A 22,937-nucleotide genomic window follows, 5' to 3' on the forward strand; every position below is an offset into this window, starting at 1 on the left:
AAGATAGGAGACATCCGGGGAGGGGATCTGCCAGGAGAGAGCAATGTGGGGGTCACGCTGGGTGGGAGTGGGTGGGGGAGAGTTGTGAAACCGCTCTATCCCAGCTTCCACCCCCTGACTCTCCCTCCCTATCCTGCCCCTCCCCGCACCACCACCCACAGAAGCTGAAGGATGAGATCGAAGATGTGTTTGCCCAAATTGACTGCTTTGAGATGACAGAGGAGAGGTGAGGTGTCGGCCAGGGGACCCCGGAAGTTGCCATGGTGTCGTCCTAAGGATGTCACACACCATGAATGAGCAGGGCCATGCCTGGTCTGGGCCCTGGGGAAGTGAGGGGGGAGGCCCCAGAGGAGGAAGCGGCAGGACAGTGAGACAGGAGCAGGGCTGGCTGGTCCCTGCTTCCAAGCACCTCCCTCTCTTGAGAGACAACCCCATCCTCCCACCCTCTCCACCCAAAGTCTCTTCTGACCCACCCTGACCTACCCCTTGACCAATCACCGCCCAGGAGCATCCTGGGATAGGTGGGGAGAAGGAAAATTCGGCCCCAAGGATGAGGACAGGGAAGCCACGGCCTCAGGGGGAGGAGCCTGGCCTGTGGAGGGCAGGGGTTGGTCCACTCCACTCCGCCCTCAGGGTGTGGGTCACCTGCCCCCGCTATGGGAAGACTCCTATGGCTGTCACCTAGAGCTGGTCCCCTCCCCTCTCTGGGCCTCAGTGTTCCCACTTGTGAGATGAGAAGGTTGATCCTGACATAATCTCAGAGGGCCCCACCCTGGAAATCCCAGGAAATCCCCACCCTGCCCCTGCCACCCCTTAGCTCTCTGCCGCCTCCATCTGCACCTGTCTAGCCCCCACACGCATGCATACAGACACTCCCATCCACGCCCAAGCCACCCTGTCTCTAGATTCCCTGCTCAGGGCTCAGGCCCCAACAATGACACAGGCCATTTCCAGAGCACCGACCACCAGCTGCTTCCAGCGCTTTAACCTCCCAGCAGTGCTGGGAGCAGGTGTGGTGTTGCCCCATTTTCCAGATGAGGAAACTGAGCTCCAGAGAGATGAGTGCCTCTCCCTAAGTGGCTGGGCCAGCAAGGGGTGGGGCCGATTTGCACCAAGAGGCTGGCTCCACCTGTGCTCCCACCCCAGCCTCCCCGTCATCCTGCCCGCACTCCAGCACGGGCCCCCTAAGCGCTCCTCCTGAGAACTGGGTCCTCAAGGCCGTGGTGCTGGGCCCATTGGAGAGTCTGCTGTGGTGGCTCTGGGAGGGCCCAGACCCTGCGTTTCTCATGCTCACAAGGCCTGCCCCCCCCCCAACTTGGAGGCCCCTAGGGAATATTGGCTCTAGCTGAGGGGACGGGAGTCCTCAAGGTGTGTGAGGGTCCCTGGAGACTAGAAGGGGGTGCCCTGGGGTCCTGGGGCAGCCCACGCTGACACCTTTGTGTCCACAGCCGGATGGTCCAAAAGGAGAAGGAGCTATGCATTGGGCGCAAGAAGTTCAACATGGACCCCGTGAAGGTAGGCAGCATGAGGGGCTCGACTCGTGGGGCCGGCTTGCTGCATGCTGGCCACCTTCATAATGCTGCTGGTTTCCTTCAGCTGACACAATAACCCATCCTACAGAGGAGGAAACTGAGGCCAGCATGGCTCAGCCTCCTGTCTAGGCACGGCTGGGGGCTCTGACACCCGGGCACAGCAGCCCAGGTGTGAGGTGGGGGTCTAGGATGGCCATGGACCTGGGGTCCCTGGACACTAGGCCTGTTTCCTCCTCTGCGGGGAGGGCATCAGACAGGGTGACCCTTAGATTCTGGGGCTCAGTCTCCAGAAGTGCCTTCCAGACACGGGGCCCGGGGGAGCCAGATCTGGGTGCAGGCACAGAGCACTGAGGGTGCAGCTACCCTCCCCCCTCCCCAGCCCCGCCCCTGCCCTGCTGCAAGGCTGAGGGCTCCTTTCCTGTGGGAACACAGACAGGAGGAAGCACCAGCTGACACAGAACGGAGGTGGGTCAGGGCAGCCAGGGGCCCTGGAAACTTACTGCTCTGGCTCCAAAGGCCGCCGCCCCTCCCCGTCACAGGCCCACAGCCCCACACCCCCTTCCCCTCCCACAGCCCCACACCCCCTTCCCCTCCCACAGCACCATACCCCCATTCCCCTCCCACAGCCCCACACCCCCTTCCCCTCCCACAGCCCCACACCCCCATTCCCCTCCCACAGCACCACACCCCCATTCCCCTCCCACAGCCCCACACCCCCATTCCCCTCCCACAGCCCCACACCCCATTCCCCTCCCACAGCCCCACACCCCCATTCCCCTCCCACAGCCCCACACCCCATTCCCCTCCCACAGCCCCACACCCCATTCCCCTCCCACAGCCCCACACCCCCATTCCCCTCCCACAGCCCCACACCCCATTCCCCTCCCACAGCCCCACACCCCATTCCCCTCCCACAGCCCCACACCCCATTCCCCTCCCACAGCCCCACACCCCATTCCCCTCCCACAGCCCCACACCCCATTCCCCTCCCACAGCCCCACACCCCCTTCCCCTCCCACAGCACCACACCCCCATTCCCCTCCCACAGCCCCACACCCCCTTCCCCTCCCACAGCCCCACACCCCCATTCCCTCCCACAGCACCACACCCCATTCCCCTCCCACAGCCCCACACCCCCTTCCCCTCCCACAGCCCCACACCCCCTTCCCCTCCCACAGCACCACACACCCCTTCTCCTCCCACAGCCCCACACCCCCATTCCCCTCCCACAGCCCCACACCCCCATTCCCCTCCCACAGCACCACACCCCATTCCCCTCCCACAGCACCACACCCCCATTCCCCTCCCACAGCCCCACACCCCATTCCCCTCCCACAGCACCACACCCTTCTTCCCCTCCCACAGCGCCACACCCCCATTCCCCTCCCACAGCACCACACCCCCATTCCCCTCCCACAGCCCCACACCCCCATTCCCCTCCCACAGCCCCACACCCCCATTCCCCTCCCACAGCCCCACACCCCATTCCCCTCCCACAGCACCACACCCCCATTCCCCTCCCACAGCCCCACACCCCCATTCCCCTCCCACAGCCCCACACCCCCATTCCCCTCCCACAGCACCACACCCCATTCCCCTCCCAGAGCACCACATCCCCATTCCCTTCCCACAGCCCCAGAAATTGGCCCCCTCTGCCCCATACCAGGGACCACACACACACAAACACACACACACACACACACACACACGCTCACTCACACTCCCCGCCCGAGCACCTGGGAAGGGCCACTCAGGGGTCCCCAGGACCCCCTGCCTGGCATTCAGAGCCCCACACACACTGCCCCCCATCTTCCAGAAGCCTCTTTCGCCAAAAGGAACATGAAGGAACCACAGAAAACCAGGGGGCAAACTCTCAAATTCCTAAAATGAGAATGATAGACTCCAAGTGCCTGAGTCGTGGGGAGAGACGTTTGTGATATTGTCAAATCAGAAATGGTGTGGAAGGCGTGACACGCTCCCACTCCATCTAGAAAGGGAGAGAAAGCCACCATGGCCATGGTAACTGTCTACCTCCGAGTGGCAGGACTTGAGCAACTTCTTCTTTTGATTTTGTGTTTTCCTAAATCTTACACAATGGACATAGATTACTTGCAAGAAAACACGTGAAACTCTCTTTTTAAATAATGTGAACTTTTAGGGGACAAAAGGAATGGTGGAATCATTGAATCTTAAAGTTTTAAATCAATGGCATCATTAAAGCTTATATTCAAAGAGTGTCAGACTGAGGGGACCCTGGGGAGCACCTGGCATGAACCCCGTGCGTGGCAGACACCCCATCGCTCGTTGCATGCCTCCAGTGCTGGGGAACTCACCACCTTACAAAGGCAGCTTCTATTAAGGAGGGACACAGCTTCCCAGACCAGGCTGTGCCAATGCCAGACCACCAGGACTCCGGGCTTGGGCCACGGGGGCTTCCTCCCTCCTTCCTCCCAGGCTGGCTGCTCATGGCCCTGTGTGCCACTTCCAGGGCATCCAGTATCTCACTGAACACAAGCTGCTGACCTCCAATGCCCAGGACATTGCCCGGTTCCTGTACAAGGGCGAGGGTCTCAACAAGACGGCCATCGGTACCTACTTGGGGGAGAGGTAAGGGGGCGGGGCCTCAGGGAGGCAGGGAACAGGGGTGGGCAGGTGTGCGCGCGGCAGGTTAGTGTAGGTGTGTATGTGCAGGTGAGTGAGGGAGTGAATTATGTCAGGAAAGTGATAACTCCTGCAGCTCGAGGAGGCTGTCCCTTCCCTCCAGATTCTGAACCAAAGCTTGCTTTCCTTCCCTCCTTCCTTCCCTCTTTTTTTCCTTCCTTCCTTCCTTCCTTCCTTCCTTCCTTCCTTCCTTCCTTCCTTCCTTCCTTCCTTCCTTCATGCATCCAACAAGTAGACATTTGTTAGTATCTATCCTATGCCAGGCACTGTTCTAAGCCCCGAATTTACACCAGTGATCAAGACAGACAAAACTCCTGACCTTGGGAAGGACAGATTCCAATGAGGAAGACAGATTCCCAAATGTGTAAAACCTGTTAGAAAATTATAAATCCTTTGGAATCCAAATAAAGCAGGGACGGGAGGTAAGAGGGCGCTAGGGACCACAGGGCAAGGACTGTGATTTGGCGTGGACAGGAATGTCTCGTGGAGAGGTGAAGTTTGACTGAAACTTAAAGGGGGAGAGCAGGGTAGACATCTAGGGGAAGAGCATTCCAGGCAGAGGGAACAGCATGTGCAAAGGCCCTGGGGCAGAAGCATGCACAAGGAACAGCAGGCTGGTGAGACTGGAAGAGAGCAAAGGAAGGAGGGAGGAAGTAGTAGGTGACAAGGTGGGGGTCCACGGGAGGGTCTGGGCAGAGGAGTGTCTAAGAGGACCCCTCTGGCTGCTGGGTTGGGGGGCTGGGACTGCAAGGGACCTGGGTGGAGCTGGGCCGCAAGCCGGCCACCCTCCTCGCAGGGTCCCCAGAGGACCCATTTCTCCTGAGCGAGCAGGGAATGCAGGTGGCAAGAAGGGCAGCACCCCTGGTCTAAGAGCCGGGAAGAGGGAGGCACATGGGTTGGCATAGTCGTCTTCGCTGTAGAGATAGGACACTGGGGCTGGGGGAGGTCAAGTGGCTTGAGTGGGGTCTCCGGGCAGGCAGTGACAGAGGAAGGGTTTGACTCAGGGAAAGCCCCTCCAAAGCCAGACTCGCATCCCGAGTGAGAGCAGCGCTGGTGAGCTGTGAGCGTGGTGGGGGTCTGTTCAGGTGTGGGAGGGCACGGGGTGCCCATGGGAGGGGGTGATGTGGGGTCAGACAGATGTGAGGAGGCCAGATAGAGGCTGGACCCAGAAGGAGGACATCTGTCCCCTCTCGTCCCTCCCCCACCTCAATCCCCTCTAGGCAGTATGTACCAGAAAGTTCCCCAGTGCATCCCACTCTCCCTTCTGCCCCCTCCCCAGGGACCCCATCAACCTGCAGGTCCTCCAGGCCTTTGTGGACTGCCACGAGTTCGCCAACCTCAACCTCGTCCAGGCCCTCAGGTGAGTGGCCCAGGGCCTGCCCGGATGGTGGCACAGCCAGGGTGGGGGCTGCTGGGGGCATCACGAGCCACACAGCTAATAGCACAAGTGCCTGGAGCCAAAATGAATGGCAGTCCGTGCCCGCCTCACGCCGCTGAGGGTGGTGGGACAATTGGCGTGGACCACCTGGAATAGCACCTGGCTCATTTCTGCTGCTCCTGCTGGTATTATTATGTTACAACATTACTATAATAACATTTAATCATTGTAACCGTTATTGCGATTATTACTGCCATTCCCACTAGTTTTCAGAATAGTGCTTGTTTTATTTATTTTATTAATACAGCTTAGCATGTATTGCATTATTATTTATTATCCTATATAATAAAAGACTAATATGCAAATTGTTCCCTCGACCGGGAGTTCAACCTGGAGTTCGATCAGCAGGTGGGGCTGGCCAACCGCTCGTGGCCCCTCCCCCCAGCCGGCCCCACCCCCAATTGCCCCCACACACACCCTGATTGGGGGCGGGGCCAGCCAACCAACTGCCTGTGGCCCCTCCCTCCAGCCGTCCAGTTCCATCAGCCCGATCAGGGCAGGCCAGCGGACCCCAGCTGTGCACGAATTTGTGCACCGGGCCTCTAGTTTTCTAATAGAATATTATTGTGCCTACTTTTATTTTTACAAAAACAGAGGCATTATAGTGTATCTGTTAGGAGCACAAACTCTGGGGCCAGACTGCCCAGTTCATATCTCAGTTCTGCCACTCACCCCCCGTGCGGCTTTTGGCAAGTCACCAAAAACCTGACTGTGCCTGTTTCTTCATCCGTATAATGGGGATAATAATAGTACCAATCTCATACAGTTGTGAGCACTAAATGAGAAAGTGCTTAGAATTGGGCCCACAGTAAGTGTTTAGGAAATCTTAGAAAATTAGCTCCCCAAAGGGGGCATTTGAGCTGGGCTTTAAAGGATGAATAGGAGTTTTCAAGGCAGAGAAGAAAGGAGCCACCACCTTCCAGGCAATGTGGCCTTCCCTCTAACTGCCACGCTTTTTGAGAGAGGGGGCTAGTTTCCAATATTCACTCGCTCACTCATTCAACAAGCCTTATGGAACAGATCCTGGTGCCTGGGGCTGGCCCAGGCCTACAGTCAGATCGGAGTACCTGATGGCCAGGCAGGCAGAGCTGCAGAACCCGGACAGGCAGAGTCCCGCGCTGGCTGAGGCGTACTGGGCCACAAAAGGTGCCAAGACTCAGCTGGGCAGAGGGCAGCACAAACTCAGCTCTGTATTCTGGGAGGGAAAACAAAGGCATTTCTTGGAAACCTCCTGCATGCTGGTACTTGCAGAGCTTAGCTGACATTTACAGGATAAAGAGACGAAGCCTGGGAGAGGCAGAGTGGCTTGTCCAGGGTCCCCCGAGAGCCCCCACCCACCCGGCTGCCCACAGCCCTGTTCCTCCCCCAGGCAGTTCCTCTGGAGCTTCCGGCTGCCGGGTGAGGCCCAGAAGATTGACCGGATGATGGAGACGTTCGCCACTCGCTACTGCCTCTGCAACCCAGGCGTCTTCCAGTCCACAGGTGCCAGTGGGGGGCAGGACCTGGGGCCCCGGAACCCCTTAAGCATCGCCAGGCACAGATCTTCCTCCCAAAGCACCATGCTTACCCCAGCCCCGCTGGTTTCTCCCACGTACCCAGACTCTGGGAGCCCAGATCATTCCAAGCCCTCACTGAGCATCACCTCTGTGCCAGCCCCTCTGTTGGGCACTTGTTGGGCAGAGCTGCCTCTGGGCATGCTCCTTGGGGGAGGAGGCAGGAAACGGTGGCACAGGGTGTTAGGGCAGCAGCACACCTGTCTGAGGGCAGGGACTGAGGAGTCAGCATGTCCAGGATGGCTTCCCAGAGGCAGTGGGGTCTGAACGGGGTTTTGACGGATGAATAAGAGTCCTCCAGAAGGTCCAGGGGATAAAGGGCGTTTTGAGCAGGAGTTCTAGTTCGAGCAAAGGCCCTGGGCAGGACCTAGCTGGACTTCCCTGGCTCTGGACACACACCACAGAGCAGCAGTCCCCTCCCTCCCAAATGCTCCGCCCAGCGTGCAGCCTCGCTGCCTCACACGTGAACATCTGGATCTGAGAACAGGAGCCCCCGATGCAGCCAGATTACCAAGCAGCACTGACTAAGCCCTGAACAGCGGTGCCAACAATAAGCGTTCTCCGAGACCCAGGGTGGCAGAGAACAGAGTGGGCAGCGGGGCTGGCGGGCTCCGTGGGAGGAGCGCTGGAGCTGCGAGGAGGACTGGCGTGGGTAGATAAGGGGAGGGAGGGGACGCCTGGCAGGGGCCCCACAAGAGCAAAAGTGCAGGGGTGGGAAGGCACCGCGGGCGCCTGGCCGTGACCGCGGGAGCGGCTTTGGAGCAGGGAGTCCAGCAGGAGTGGAAGGTGAGACCGGGCCTCAAATGCCAAGCCAGGAGGATGGGGGGCTTGGAGAGGCCGACCTTGATCCCTAGGAGGAGTCAGGGCAGAGGAGGGGAGAGCGGCCAGGGCCAGGACTCTGACCTGCTGTCCCGGCCCACAGACACCTGCTATGTCCTGTCCTTCTCCATCATCATGCTCAACACCAGCCTCCACAACCCCAACGTCCGGGACAAGCCGCCCTTTGAGCGCTTCGTGTCCATGAACCGCGGCATCAATGACGGCAGCGACCTGCCCGAGGACCAGCTGCGGGTAAGGGGGCGTGGCCGCACCAGCCCAGTCACTGATGGACGGCCCGAGGGGGCTCCTCTGAGATGAACCATCGGGTTGGCGACTGTCTGGAGATGGACCCCCACAGGAGGCTGGTTCTGAGATGCCCTGCCCACGTGGCCCCTAGCTTAAGAAGGATGGTCAGAGATAGACCCCTCAGGAGGTCCTGCCAGGCCTCAAGCTTTGAGGGACTCTGGCATCCATCATTCACATCTTCCAGAAAGGGTGCCTCATGCAGCCCGTCTGTTTCTTGGAATCCCAGATTCTTAGGTTCTTGGTGCGTCAGAGCTGAAAACCCTCACGCTCTCCCCGCTTCAGAAGGGAGGAAACTGAGGTCTCCCGCAGGTTGCACGTCAGCTCAAGAGCTGAGCAGAACCCAGGGTTCCCGTCTCCTCATCAAACAGCACCCACCCTGCCACCCTGCACCGGGCCCGGTGAAGTACAGTCCTGGGTGACTCCTGCTGTGCTCACTATGGGAACACGGCCATGGAGACACAGAGGACACTACCTCCCTCTCCTGGGGGCAGGGGAAGGGTGTCATCCTAGAAGACTCCACAGAGGAGGTGACTTCTGAACTGGGCTTTGCAGATTGAACAGGAGTTTCCCCGGAGGAGACGCAGAGAAAGGTCACTTCCAAAAGAGGAAGTGGCCAGAACCCAGGCCTGGCCTGGTTGGGGAAGGGAGGGGAGTCCGGATTGGCAGGCTGGGTGTGGGTGCCTATGGACAGGGATGAGTGGCAAGGTGGGGCCAGAGTGTCCAGGGCTTTGAATGGCCGCCTCGGGAACTGGCCTGTTTTCTATGGGCAACAGGGAGGTGGGAGCAGTTCTGCAAACACTGGCGTGAGACTCAGAGCCTGGCTCAGCACAGCTGAATGGACAGCTCTTTTCTAGGACCGGACATACCCAGAGCTCCATGAGCTCCAGTCCCCTCCAGGCCAGAGCCCAGCAGGGGGTGGGGGGGTGGGGAGAGAAAGTGTGAAGCCCACACTCCCAGCTTAGCACCGTGTACCTCCTGCGGAAGCCTGGGGACCCTGGGTCCCGAATGCTGCTGGTGCCCCTCCTTGTCTGAGAAGGGCCCTTAGCCCCCCACGCTGCTTTGTCCCAGAAGAGAAAATTGGTCGGGGTGGGAGCTCCGGTCAAATCTCATCTCCCCCGCCCGCCTGCCTGCCGTGTGACCTTGGGAATGACTCACCCTCTTGCCGTGTGACCTTGGGTATGACTCACCCTCTCCCAGCCACCAGGCCCTCAAACAGCAGGGATAACGGCGCCTGTGTCACACAGCTGCTCTGAGAGCCAGTGTTTTAAATGCAAAGGGCATAGCCATGCAGGGACCTAGCGCAGGCTCTAAATGGTGGCTTATGCCACTAGTAAGAAGAATGAATAATGATGTTAACACCCGGCACTTAGTAAAATGCCTGAAACATAAAAGGCACTTGAGAACTGTTGACTCCTCTCATCATGGCACTGCCGGCAGGAAGCTGGGCACCTCGGCTGGCAGTGAATGAGTTAATGACAAGCCCGTCCTGCCCATCTCCCCGAAGCGTCAGCCCCCCGGGAGCCTTTCCCAGCACCTCCCTCTGGATCTGTTCTCAGTTGTCTTGATCACAATGCGTTGCATTTGTATACAGCTTGTAACTTCCTACTGGCAGGGCGTGCTGGTCTCTTATCTCAGTTTCGCCTCTAACGCTGCCTGGGAGGTCTGGGAAGGGTTCGCCTCTTCCTTGGCCGCTGAGAGAGGCAGGGATGGAGCAGAGCTCAGAGACGTCAAGCCACACCCAAGTCCTGGTCCCCCGTGTCCTGGTACGTGACATTAGGTAAGAGGCTTGACCTCCCTGAGCCCCCAGCTCATAGGATTAGTGTAGGAAGGTAAGGTATTTAGTAAAGCACCTGGTACAGTTGGAGGGGCAAATGGATCCAGAAGCGTCCCAGGGCACACAGAGACCCACACAGGCCTGGTCCTTGCTCTCCAAGGCTTCCACAGGTCGCTGCTGTGGATGGCCGGGGAGGGGGTGGGGGGGTGGGGGCCGGAGTGGGGTGTCTCCTCGCCTCCTCTCTGGGCCTCCTCTTCCTCGTATGTAAAGCCAGGACTCAGCTTTAAGTACCTTCGGATATTCCAAGTTGGCCCCTTTCGGAAGGATTCCTCATGAAGCTGTTCCAGCCCGGGCCCTGTCGAGGACCCATAGTGCTTTGCAGAGCCTGACGTAGGAATTGAACTGCTGCAGGTGCATCCCCTAAAGAGAGGCCAACCCAAGGACCATGAGGGGGGGCAGCTGGGAAAGGCTTCGGAGGGGGGCGCGGTGGGGTTGAGGGACGGGTGTGTTGAGCAGGTCTTCCCCGGCCCTGGTGATGGGACAGGGCACAGTACCTCAGAGACTCGGGGCAAAGGTACGGGGTGGAAGATCAAATCCCAGCGCTGCCTTTATGGCTGTATGACCTTGAGTCTGGGCCTCAGTTTCCTCACCTACAAAGTGGGCTGATGGCACTGATCTCACGTCATTCTCCTAGAAGCAGAGATAATGCACTTCGAGTCCCTGGCACTTGGCAGGTGCTGGAGAAGAGAGAGGAATCACTTACCTTGAGAGCGCTGCCTAGAGAGGGAGCGAGGGTGGAAGAGGAGAAGGAGGAGGGTTACAGGTGGAGAAACTGAGGCCGGGTAGGGGAACAGCCTCCCAGTTCAGGGCATCTCTACTGTGGAGTCCAAGTGACTCCATCAGAACTGACGTGTCTGAGCCCAGTTCCAGGGACTCCACGTTCTCATTAAGTCTCCGACCGCCTTAGGACTCTGACCCACTGTCCCAGCCGGCGGAAACCATCCCCAGTTTACAGTGGAGGAAACTGAGCTCCAAGAGGGGTAGCTGGTCAGGGAGGGGTTTCATAGTTTGTGAGCAGTTCAGATTCGAACCCATGTCTGTCTGATCCCAGAGCCCTTCCCTCTGCAGAGACCAGGGACATGACTTAGGGACAGAGGACTTGGCTGTGTGTCCCTGCTGACAGTCGCTTCCTGGCTAGAGGAGCCTCAGCTGGTGTAACAGAAAAGGTCAGGCATCAATTTGTCATCAGACTAATCGGCTTCAGGCGTGGCTAGATCCAGGTGCTCAGAGAGGTCAGGTCTCGGTCCGTCTCTCGTGCTGTCAATCACCCTCCTCCATGCCAGCTTTCCTCTCAAAAGGGCCCTCCCCAGGCTGTAGCCAGGATGGCTGGGCAGCTCCAGGCTCCCATTTTGTTTAACAATTTAAACTAAAGTCCCAGAATTCAGGCTGATTGGCTGGCTTCAGTCACCTGTCCCTCCCTGAACCAGTCACTGAGACCAGCAGGATGAGACGCTCTGATGAGCCAGAAGGGACCCGTTCACACCCTGCCCTGGAGCCTGGGGTGGGGCAGTGGGTGTCAATACCCCTGGGCAATCTAGACAGAAAGTGTGTTTGGGGTGGGTGAGTCCCCAGAGGGACACGGGGCGTGGAAAGGGACAGATGCCAGTGTCTGATCGTGCCCACGCAGCAGAAGTCAGCCTGGCCAGCGGTTTGGTGGTGGCAGGAGCAGGGGTGTTTGGTTGGGAGGTGGGAGGCTGGTGTTTATAGGGTACAGGAAATGTGGGGGAGCTGAGCGGTTCTCCTTGTGGGGGCAGAATGTGCAGGCAGATATGCTGCCCGCAGAAGCTGCCAGGGCCCCCACGGGGTGTCGGGGAGGCTCCCCAGCCTGCCTCCTCCGGCTTCCAAATATTTGTCTGTGCTGACAGCTCCGCTGACAAGGCCTTCCTGCTGCAGCCCTTGTTTAACCAGCCTGAGCCACCGGGGAGTTCCCCGGGCCAGGCAGGGCCAGGCTGGGAGAAGCAGCGGGCCTTCGCAGGGGCTCCAAACAGAGCAAGGGCCCCGGCCTTCCTCACGCCCACCCCCCACAGCCCGGCTGCGCCCAGGGACTGTCAAGCCCAGGAAAACCTGCTTCCGGCCTGCCCCTCCCCCAGCGCTCAGGTCAGAAAGACCTTTCCGAAGCAAACACCATTTCTAAAACTTTGGGGGAATCGAGCAGCACTTGTTAGATTTTTCATTTAAAATGTTGAGGCAGCCATCTGAGCAGCAGCGCACCAACGTGGCAGAAGGAAAAGATTTAATTATCTTGGAGATGGAGAGCCAGCACTGTGGCTGGTTTTCATAAGCAGAAATAAACAGCTTGGAATGTTTTCCCAAACACTTGGAAGTCTGGGCAGGCTATTACCAAAGGAAGAGCCCGGAGGGACCAAAACGCACAAGGATGACCCATCACCAACACCCACACTCGCCCAAGGGGGGTCTGAGCCCTGCTTGCACCTCCAGTGACTGGCACTCATTCCCCTCCCAGGCTGCTCCTTCCATGTTTCAGCAGCTCTGACTGCTAGGAAGTCCTCCACAGAGAACTGAAATCTGCTTTCTGGGACCCCCCCCCCCCCCCCGCAACAATCAGAGCCCACGCAGAACAGGTCCTTTGCCTTTGAGAGCCAAGGTCAGCATTTCACCTGAGTGTCTCCTTTAGCCGGACCAGCCCCAATTCCCCGGGGCTCCTCTGTCCCCCACCCAGGGTGCACCCGGAAGTCCCTGCTGCTGCGCCTAAGCAGGGGGTATTGCCCAAGGAGGCCCTGCCCTTGGCTGCTCTGCCCCAGAGTGTGCATCTATGTGGTGTCTGTATCTGTCTGCATTTCTATGTGTGTGTGTGTGTGCATGTGTATCTATGTGTGTTTCTATGTGTGTGTTTCTATGTGTGTGTTTCTATGTGTCTGTATGTGTGTGTTTCTATGTGTGTGTGTTTCTGTGTGTGTGTTTTTATGTGTCTGTGTTTCTATGTGTGCATGTGTTTATGTGTCTATTTCTGTGTGTTTCTATGTATGTGTGTTTCTATGTGTGTGTGTGTTTATGTGTCTGTCTTTCTATGTGTGTGTGTGTTTCTGTGTGTGTGTATGCAAAACATGTGTGCACAGGTGAACGTGTGGTGGGTGTGCAAGTCCCAGCCACTGAGTGTCCTTGTCTCCACCACGTCACAGGGTGACAGTCTTGGACTTGCTCATCTGACCTGTAAGCTCTTGGCGGTGGCAGTGCAGGCAGGGGCAGTACTCCTCCCTCCTCGTCACCTTCCGTGACCTGGAGAGGGGGCTCTGACCCTTTGCAGTCTATTTACTTCCCCAAGAACCCTGGCCAGTCAGCCTTGTTCTCTCCATTTATTGGGTAAGGACACAGCAGCTCAGAGAGGTTGAAGGACATGCCCAGGGTCACACAGCCATTGAGTGATCGGCTGGGATTCTAACCCAGATGGCCCAGTGCTCTTGTCCCACTGTGCCTTCATGCCACTGGCTGGAATTCCCGGCGGGGTGTGTGGGTGGGGGTGGGGGTGGGGAGCGGCATCCATTCAGTCAGCAAACCGTTGCCAACCTGCTTTAGGCCAGGCCCTGGGGAAGCTCAAGGGTGTGACACCCAGGCCTGCCCTGCAGGAGCTCCCCTATTTGGGAAGGTCAAGGCCAGCTAGCAAGCTGAAGTTGGAATACTGATAGCGTGGGGACCACGCCTGCAGCCGTCCGCCCAGTATCTGAGGCGCTGACCTCCTCTTGCTCTGCGCAGGGGGAGGCATTACATGGGGGTGGGGTGGGGAGCACCAGGGGGCCTGGGGGAACCCGGGAGAGTTTCCCCAAGGAGGCCAGGGACCCACGATGAGCCAGCAGGAGAGGAGAGTTTGCCTCAAGGTCCAGGGACCTGCCCGAGGCCACACAGGCAGGCCAGGCCCCAGCCTGGGATGGACGTTACAGCCAGGCCTTTTCCTCCTTTCTCTCGGGCCAGAACCTCTTCGACAGCATCAAGAGTGAGCCCTTCTCCATCCCTGAGGACGACGGCAATGACCTCACTCACACCTTCTTCAACCCTGACCGCGAGGGCTGGCTGCTCAAGCTGGGTGAGGCGCACACGCACTTAGGCACACGCAGGCACACACTCAGGCCCACTGGGGCACAGGCTAACACACAGGCACACACTCAGGCCCACTGGGGCACAGGGCTGACACACAGGCACACACTCATGCACACTGGGGCACAGGGCTGACACACAGGCACACACTCATGCACACTGGGGCACAGGGCTGACACACAGGCACACACTCAGGCCCACTGGGGCACAGGGCTAACACACAGGCACACATTCAGGCCCACTGGGGCACAGGGCTAACACACAGGCACACATTCAGGCCCACTGGGGCACAGGGCTAACACACAGGCACACATTCAGGCCCACTGGGGCACAGGGCTAACACACAGGCACACATTCAGGCCCACTGGGGCACAGGGCTAACACACAGGCACACATTCAGGCCCACTGGGGCACAGGGCTGACACACAGGCACACACTCATGCACACTGGGTCACAGGGCTGACACATACAGGCACACTGGGGTACATGCTGACACACACAGGCACACACTCAGGCACACTGGGGCACATGGCTGACACACACAAGTTGCCATGCAACCTCAGGGTGGAGTGGAGCCGGTACCAGACCTCCTGACTCCAGTGCAGCCGTCTGTCTGCCCATCTCTCCATCTGTCTGTCCTGGGAGTGAAGGGGATGGTTGGGGAGGGGAGGGACAAGCAGGAAGGGGAGCAAATGCTGACAGATCCACAAACTCTTCAACTGCAGTCCCGTCTCCCTTCCTGAGGGCCACTGAGGAAGCTACGGCTCCAGGAAGTGAGGGCACCTGCCGGAGGCCACAAGCAGCAAATGGCAGATCTTGGTGGGCAGAGGGCTGGGTGTCCCTGAGGATGACAGGAAGTGGCTCAGGGGAGCCTCCCCCAACACGAGGGCCTAGACCTGCAGAGAGGAGCCCTGGTGGGTGCTGTGGTGGTGTGGGCGGCAGCTGCAGAGTCGGGTAGGGGAGCCGCAGGGCCCAGCCCCGGCCCCCACTCCCACTCCTGGACGCCTCCGGCAGGGACCGCTTAGCCAGGCACAGTGGCCTTCTGAGGCAGACGAGGACACCACCTAGTGCTGGCATAGGGACCAGGGCCTGGGGTGTCTGTCCACGCCCACTGTGTGGGTGTCTGTCCCACCTATCCTTCCACAGCCCACGCGGCCTCCTTTCATGCCCAACCAACTGTTCTAGGCCTCAGGGAGGCTCTAAGCCGCAGATCCCCGCTCCTCCCCCGGGTGCTGAGGGTCCGGTTGCTCAGCCTCAGCTTCCACAGCTGTGAAATGGGGAGAATAATCACTGGGAGGCTGGACTGTGTAGCAAAATGGCCAAGCGCTTGTCTTTGGAGCTCCGCCACTGGGGGGTTCGCATCGCAGCTCTGCAGCAGGATCTTGAGCGGCCAACCTGGTCTCCTCATCTGTAAATGGGGTTAATAGCGATCTCCTCACAGGTGGAATGAATAAGTGGATATTATTTAAATCTCTCTAGAACAGTGCCTGGCAAATGAAAGATGAAATGCTTAGCCCAGTGCCAGGCCAGGAAGCAGGCCAAGGATGGACCGAGCGGGGAGGGCGCAGGACAGCCCAGGGAGTGGCCAGCCGCTGTCCAGGGTCTGATCATGGAGGAGCCTCGCAGGCTGGGTCCGGCAGCTCAGGGAAAAGCTGGGGGTGATGGAGCCGCTAAGATGTCCGAGAGAGGAAGGAATAGATCTGGGGGACGTGCAGTCGTCTAGGAGCTAGGGGCTCAGGTGGGGGAGAGCATCCAAGGCCCTGCTCTCCCATGGGGGAGCGTCGCAGCCCGGAGGAGGAGGAGGAGGAGGAAGAGGAGGAGGAGGAGGAGGAGGAGGAGGATGAGGACGAGGACTGACTCCGCTTTGGCCTCTTGCAGGAGGCCGCGTGAAGACGTGGAAGCGGCGCTGGTTCATCCTGACAGACAGCTGCCTCTACTACTTCGAGTTCACCACTGTGAGCCTGCCCTACCCCGGCCCCGCCCCCTCTCTGCACCTCCACTAAGCAGTCGCCTCACAGAGCCAGGGCCCTTTGAGATCACACAATCCACCGCTGCACCCATTTTATGGATGAGGAAAACTGAGCTACGAAGAGGAGGAGGGGCTGGGCCAAGGGCCAAGGGATTAAAGTTGGGTCTCCTAACTCCCAGCCAGGGCTCTCTCTCTGTGCTGCTCCCCCTCCAGGGCTGCACGGAGCCTGGGAAGATAGGGGTACTCCTCTTGGTTTTAGGGAGCCCCACAAGCTCACTCCCCTGTCCACACCTCAAGACTCCAGTTGCTAATCATGACCTCCCCTCTGGTTCTCCTGCAGGACAAGGAGCCTCGAGGAATCATACCCCTTGAGAACCTGTCGGTGCAGAAGGTGGATGACCCCAAGAAGCCGGTAGGTGTCGGAGTGGGGACCTGGGAGGCTGGAATAGCTGGGGGACTTTCTGAAACCAGGTGGGAGGAGAGGGCAGGTGGGCTGGGTTCTTCAGCAGGCTAGGCCAGACCCTGCCCACCTTCAGGGGGGTGGGGAGGGGCTCAGGGCTGGCTCCATCTCCCTCCTGGGGCCGTGGACCCTTCCGCCTCTCAGGAAGCAGGCCTGGGGCCAGGTGTGTGCTGCTGCTTGTCCAAGCGCGTCTTACCCAAGAGTCTAGTCCTCTCTGACCTCCTGGAGAGTCCAGGCAGCCCCCGTCTCCTCCCAGCCCTGCCCTGCCCTGCCCTCACCTGGCTGCCTCCCCACAGTTCTGCCTGGAGCTCTACAACCCCAGCTGCCGGGGCCAGAAGATAAAAGCCTGCAAGACAGATGGTGACGGCAAGGTGGTGGAGGGCAAGCATCAGTCTTACCGGATCTCGGCCTCCAGCGCCGAGGAGCGGGACCAATGGATCGAGGCCATACGGTAAGCGATGCCCAGCTGCTAGGGATGGGCTTCCTGTCACTTCCCAGAAGCCTCTGCTTCTTTCAGGCCTGCTTTCCTGTCTGCAAAGGAGGACAACTCCAGAATCTCCCTCCTGCTTCTGGCATGCAACTCCCTCCCACCCGTATTCTGTGAGCACTTCTCTATGCCAGCACAGTGCCAGGCGCCAGGACACAGGGGAGTGAGGCACCAACTCCGTGGGGCTGGTGGGAGGAGCCGAGGAGAGGTCGCATGTAAAGCTCTTTGCCCAGCACCTGACATTGGTCAGGGCTCGGGATGGCCCTGTAGTTAGTGTCAGGATCCACCTGGTAGAGATGGAGGGACACGTGTTCCGGGTGAGAGGACCAGTGTGGGCAAAGATGAGAGAGCAGTCAGTGTGTGGCACAGTCCTGGTGGCTGGTACTGGGCAGCGTGGGGCCTGACGGTGTGGGGACAGGGCACTGTGGGGGCTGAGCAGTGAGAGATGAGGCTGCAGAGGATGGCAAGGCCTTGGCTGCCATGGCAACAAGCTTGGATTTCTGGGGGGGGGGGGGGGCGCCTGGGGAGCCACAGGCTGGTAAATAGAGAAGGGGTGTGGCCAGGTGAGAAAGGCTACAGTGTAGGGGCAATGGAGGGCAGGCCATGGAGAGGCAGGGGCAGGTGAGGGGCAGGATAACAACCTTGACTCTGAGCCATGGGGAGATGCGGGCAAGGGCCAGAGGAAGACATTGGACCAGTCTCTGAACCGGGGCCATGTCCCAGGAGCTTGAAGGGTCTTTTCCCTCAAGCTTTGCAGCAGCTCTATTAGGCTGCCAGTTCAAATCCATTCTCACCTCCGGTTTACAGATGAGGCCCAGAGAGGGGAGGGACTTGCCCAGGGCCACACTGCCAGTGAGGGACCGAGCCAGGCCAGCAAGCAGGTCTCACTCCATCCAGGATCTTTCCACCTCCTTCCGAGAGTCTGATGGAGCCAGAAGAGGGGCGCAGGGACATTTGGGGGGCAGATTTCCCCAGGCCTTCAGTTCTCAGTCTCCTCTTTCCAGCCCTGATCATGGGCCTCTGAGTTAGGCCAGTGAGGCCAGACACACCCGCCCTGGTCCTGGGTCCTGGTTGGGGTCATCTGGCTTTTCCCTGCGAAACCTATGCCCCTATAACAAGTCCTGGGAGATAGGACCCTTTGATGCTAGCTCAGCCCCCAACTCTTTCACCTGCTCCCCTTCCAGAGCCAGCATCACCCGTGTCCCCTTCTACGACCTGGTCTCTGCTCGGAAGAAGAAGATTGCCAGCAAGCACTGAGCTCCTGGGAGGGGGTGCTGGGCCAGGCATCCCGGAACCCCATGACTATGGAACCTGGAGACCCACCTCCCAGTCCAGGGCACCCTTTCCTGGCCTGCAGACATCCTCCCCTCGCCCATTACTTGGAGCTGACAGGACGGGGAGGCGGAGCTTAGGAAGGTGGGTGGGAACAGCGGAGGGCCCCAATGGCAATGAGGCCCCTGGCACCCAGCCGCTGCCAGGAGAGGCCTGAGGAAGCGGGCGAAGAGAAACCAGCCCCCGTCCTCTCTCTGGGCCTCAGTTTCCTCTTCTGTGAATGTCTCCTCGCACTCTGAAATGCCATCAGGCCTCATGGCAGGCGGGCCGTGGGGTTCCTAAGCCCCATCTCCAAGGCACTGTGTGCCTTCTGCCCAGGTCTCACTCCTCCTCTGGTTCTTGGAAAACTGAGGAATGTCTTGGCCCCTCTAGCTCTGTGCTCCCCACCATTCCACCCGGTGAGGGGAGCCTCAGCCCCCGTGCAGGCCCCAGCAGTCAGCCCCTGGCTGCCTCCCTCCTCCTAAACTGCTTCCTCCAGGCAGACGGATGGGATTGCACCAGGTCTCCCTAAGGAGCTTCCAGCTAGAGACGTCTGCACTTGTTTACTGAGCTGGAGGGGACTCTGGACTGAAAGCTTTGGGGGAGCCGAGAGCAGAGTGGGCTCCACCCTCGGGATGTCCATTTCAGGGGAGGCGCAGGCGGGACTCCTCAAGAAAATGGCGCAGAACATCCCAGGCAGACGCACTCACGCAGGACTGGTGGTGTAACCAAGAGGCCAAGAAGGGAGAGCTTGTGGGTGTGGTTACCAGGAAGGCTGCCTGGAGGCGGCGGCCACGTCGATGAGTGACACAGAAGCTCATGGCAGAGTCTCAGCCAAGGCTTCCCTGCGAGACCCTGAGCGGGGTTCCCAGGGTGGCGAGGGGCGGCCCAGCTGGGCCCCGCGTCCTGAGACCCTCTCTCTGCAGCAGCTCCGTGAGAGCTGAGCTGACTTCCCAGCAGCTGACAGGCGGCTCTGTCTCCAGGGAGGCCGCAGCCTGGGGGAGGATTCCTCCCTCGAGCAGGCTTCTTCTCAGAGGCACTTCTCTCCCCCTCATCGTGTCCTGGGGGAGCCCCTGGAGGGAAGTTCCCTGAAGGAAGCAGCCTATGGGGTTGCCTCTGCCCCGCTGCCAGCCTGAGTGGGCGAGCAGGAGCTCCGGGGGTTCCCCAGGGGAGGGGAGGCAACCTCTCCTTCCCCCACCGCCGCCCGCGTGCACACCTCCACCGTGTCAGGCTCCACGGCGTCAGGCTCCACGGCCTCAGGACAGAGCGGCCGCCTGGTGAAGAGGGATCCCCGTCTCTGGGAGTGTGCAAGTGTCTGGTGTGAGATTGCAGAGAGAAGGCGCTGGGCTGGGCAGCTGCGGGAGGCGGCCTTGCAGGAATGTCAGGCCGTCCCAGCCCCCGGGTCAGCCTGGGAGTGACCTCCACCTCTGCCACCTCACTGGCCCGTGAAGGGGCAGCCAGGGCTCATGGGAGGAGCACTGGTCTGGGGGTCATGGGGTCTGAGGTCCTCTCCTGTCACTGCCATCCGCTGACGGTGTGATCTTAGTCCACTCCCGTCCCCTCTGTTCTCAGCGCCTCCCCTCACTGAGGGGAACCAGTGATTGTCTGGGCACGGGAGCATGAATCACTCAGATAAGAGAATAAAAGTCATGATCCACCTCATGAGTGGGGCCCTGTCCTTTCTCTGTGACCACTTCTGCCATCTTTGACCCAATCCTGGCCCTTCACCTTCATCACCTTCCCAGCTGAGGGCAGGAGGGCCAGACAGGGAAGAGTGGGCACTAGGGGGGCCTGGCCCCTCACCCTCAGGATACTTGAGGCTGCCACACTGGACAGACATCCCTGAGGGCTGGATGTGCCACAGGGCTCTCTCAGAGCAGGGATGGCGCGAGCTGGTTCTGCCAAGGCTGGGGAAAGGCAAAAGAACTTCCCAGCAGGCAGTGCTGTCGGAAGAGAAAGAGCTGCTGCCAGGGGGGAGAGGTGATGAGCTCCCTGTCTATGGAGGGATGCAAGCACAGCTGGCTCTAATGACCCTGTGGGGTGTTATAGAAGAGCTTGACTGTGCTAACCTTCCTTTACTTGTACTTTTCACAATAGTTATTCAATTCCTCCAGGGTCCCAGGCGCTGTTCCAGGCACTGGTGAACCCCTGTCCACTGGGGCTTACATTCTAGTGGTTCTGGATTCTAACACCCTAGGCAGCCCCCTCCGGATGTGTAGGGCACCCAGGTGGCTCCCACACCCTAACCCAGCGCCCGCTCTGAAATTCCACCAGTGAGTCACTGCCCTGATCAACTTACCCACATATTCATTCATTTGGCCCCTGCTTATTGAGTCGCACTGTGTACCAGGCCCCACACGCAGAGCCAGGGATGCAGAGATGACCAAGACAGAGCCCTGTCCTCAAAAGGAGCTCAGATCAGGTCGGGGAGACAGGTGCAAAAGAGCAGGGGCAGCCTAGGCCGACCTTTGCTGTTATGGGGGAGCACAGGGGCCCGTGGAGGCTGGGCTGGGCTGAGGGGCAATCTGGGGAGGCTCCTCAGCGGAGCTGTGCTTGAGTGTTGGCAGCCAGGTGGGGGAAAGGACACGTACCTGAGAATGCAGTGAGCTCACCTCATGCCTGTTTCCCAAACCACACACACACACACACACACACACACACACACACAGACCATGAATTCCTCACAGGCCAGACTGTCCCTGCTCAGTGCCTAGGACACAGTCGGTGCAAAATAATTGTTGGTTATTTAGACTGAAGTCAACTGAGAAGTCAGCATCAGCAGGTGCAAATGTCTGGAAGCATAGGGAACTGGGGAAGGGGTGTGCGGCCAGGGGGTGGGGGAATGACCGGAAAGGGGGCAGGGCCACATCACAACCCAGGAGGGGGAGCGGGGCTGGACTCCCTGGCGCAAGCCCCCTCGCTCCTCCCCTGGGCAGCTTCTGTCCACCTTCCCACCATTCCGCCACTCCTCACTCCGGACAGCAGGGGGCGCCCCCCACACATGGATGAGAGGTTCCCAGGACTCAGCCCCAAAGCCCAGACCGCCTCCCCTGCAGGCATGAGCCTCGCCAGAGCAGAGCCTTGGCCTGGGGGGGGGGGGGGGGGGGGGGCAATCTTGTCTAGTTGAACCAGCAGGCTCAGGCTCAAGCAGCCCAACAGGCAGCCACGGCCACAGGTAAGCACAGGCCTCCCCTCCCCCCACCCTCCTTCAAGCTGGGCTCAGCCTGGGAGTCAGGACACCCAGCTCTCACTTCCTGGCTGTGGGCCCCTGAACTTGTGGCTCACCCTCCTGGGGTGCGATCTTCCTCCCTGAGGGTTGAGCCAGGTGACCCCCATCATACAAACCTTTAACGGGACTTCCATGTGCAAGGGTGTCTCTGCCATGGGTGCCCCACAGCCCCTGCCCTGATGGACTGGTACAGGAGTGGGAGAGGGGGTGGCAAATGAGGAGGTGTCACAGAAGTGTGAAAGGCCACAGGAGCAGTCCTGAGAGCCACCCAGAAAGCCTGGGTTCAAGGCCCAACTCTACTCTGTATCTTAAGCAAATTTCCTAAGCTCTGTGAGCCTCAGATTTCCCACCTATAAAATGGGAACAATTAAATATAAGCAAAAGTACTTAGAACAGTGTTGAGCGAGCACCTACTCAAGGTTATGATAAATGCTATTATTTACTTTTTTAAAATATATTTTATTGATTTTTTACAGAGAGGAAGGGAGAGGGCTAGAGAGTTAGAAACATCGATGAGAGAGAAACATTGATCAGCTGCCTCCTGCACACCCCCCACTGGGGATGTGCCTGCAACCAAGGTACATGCCCTTGACCGGAATCGAACCTGGGACCTTTCAGTCCTCAGGCCGACGCTCTGTCCACTGAGCCAAACCGGTCAGGGCAACGCTATTATTTATTACTGTTGTTTTATTACAAGACAGAATGTGTACATGCCTTCATGGAGATACAAAACAGGCTGAGGCCATTCATGGGGAGGGGGGGAGTGAAGATCTGGGAAGGCTTCTTGGAAGAGATGCCCATTAAAGATAAGCAAAGTGGAAGCCTAGTTCTTCCAGCCAGTGGGACCAGGAGGAACCGAGACCAGGATTCATTTGGACCCCAAAACAAGCCTGGGGGTGGGGGGGAGATGATACAAGTTTGAGGAGGGCTGGATCCTGGCAAGAGCTGGGCTGTGTGCCCGGTGCTGTAATCCCTTGCATCTCCAAGACCACCATGCCCCTTGTCATGAAGCTGACTGGGGATCCAGAGGCAAGGCTGCTGAACAGAGACCATTGCAGAATAGGGGGGGGGGGGCAAGCTTGGCAGAGGATGCCCTGGGATGGAGGAGGAGAGGGCGAGGGGGCTCTGAGAAAGCAAGCGGGACCCCTGCCCAGTGCCTGAGGAGCACCCTGGGTAACCCAGAGCTGGCAGGAGACAGGGATGGGGGGCAGGCAGCCAGCAGCCAAGCGGCAGGTGTGAGAGACCTGGAGAAATTGATTTATTAGGGACAATGAAAGGAGCTAAATAT

At 59.2% G+C, this 22,937-nt stretch overlaps 1 protein-coding gene across 1 annotated transcript in view; it reads left to right on the top strand.

Annotated features, from left to right (window-relative positions):
* The window catches only part of CYTH4 (cytohesin 4), a 30,868-nt gene extending 10,787 nt beyond the window's left edge, over window positions 1–20,081 (top strand). Inside the window, exons 3-13 of the mRNA XM_080659035.1 lie at window positions 162–226; window positions 1,449–1,515; window positions 4,021–4,139; window positions 5,473–5,553; window positions 7,001–7,113; window positions 8,107–8,255; window positions 14,071–14,182; window positions 16,072–16,148; window positions 16,503–16,574; window positions 16,919–17,073; window positions 18,294–20,081. Coding sequence (XP_080515161.1) covers window positions 162–226; window positions 1,449–1,515; window positions 4,021–4,139; window positions 5,473–5,553; window positions 7,001–7,113; window positions 8,107–8,255; window positions 14,071–14,182; window positions 16,072–16,148; window positions 16,503–16,574; window positions 16,919–17,073; window positions 18,294–18,366 — 1,083 coding nt within the window. The 3' untranslated portion in view covers window positions 18,367–20,081. The remainder of the gene's footprint in view (window positions 1–161; window positions 227–1,448; window positions 1,516–4,020; window positions 4,140–5,472; window positions 5,554–7,000; window positions 7,114–8,106; window positions 8,256–14,070; window positions 14,183–16,071; window positions 16,149–16,502; window positions 16,575–16,918; window positions 17,074–18,293) is intronic.
* Window positions 20,082–22,937: the final 2,856 nt, after the last annotated feature.

The sequence above is a fragment of the Plecotus auritus genome (genome assembly GCF_963455305.1).
Source record: "Plecotus auritus genome assembly, chromosome: 3".
Classification (NCBI taxonomy): domain Eukaryota; kingdom Metazoa; phylum Chordata; class Mammalia; order Chiroptera; family Vespertilionidae; genus Plecotus; species Plecotus auritus.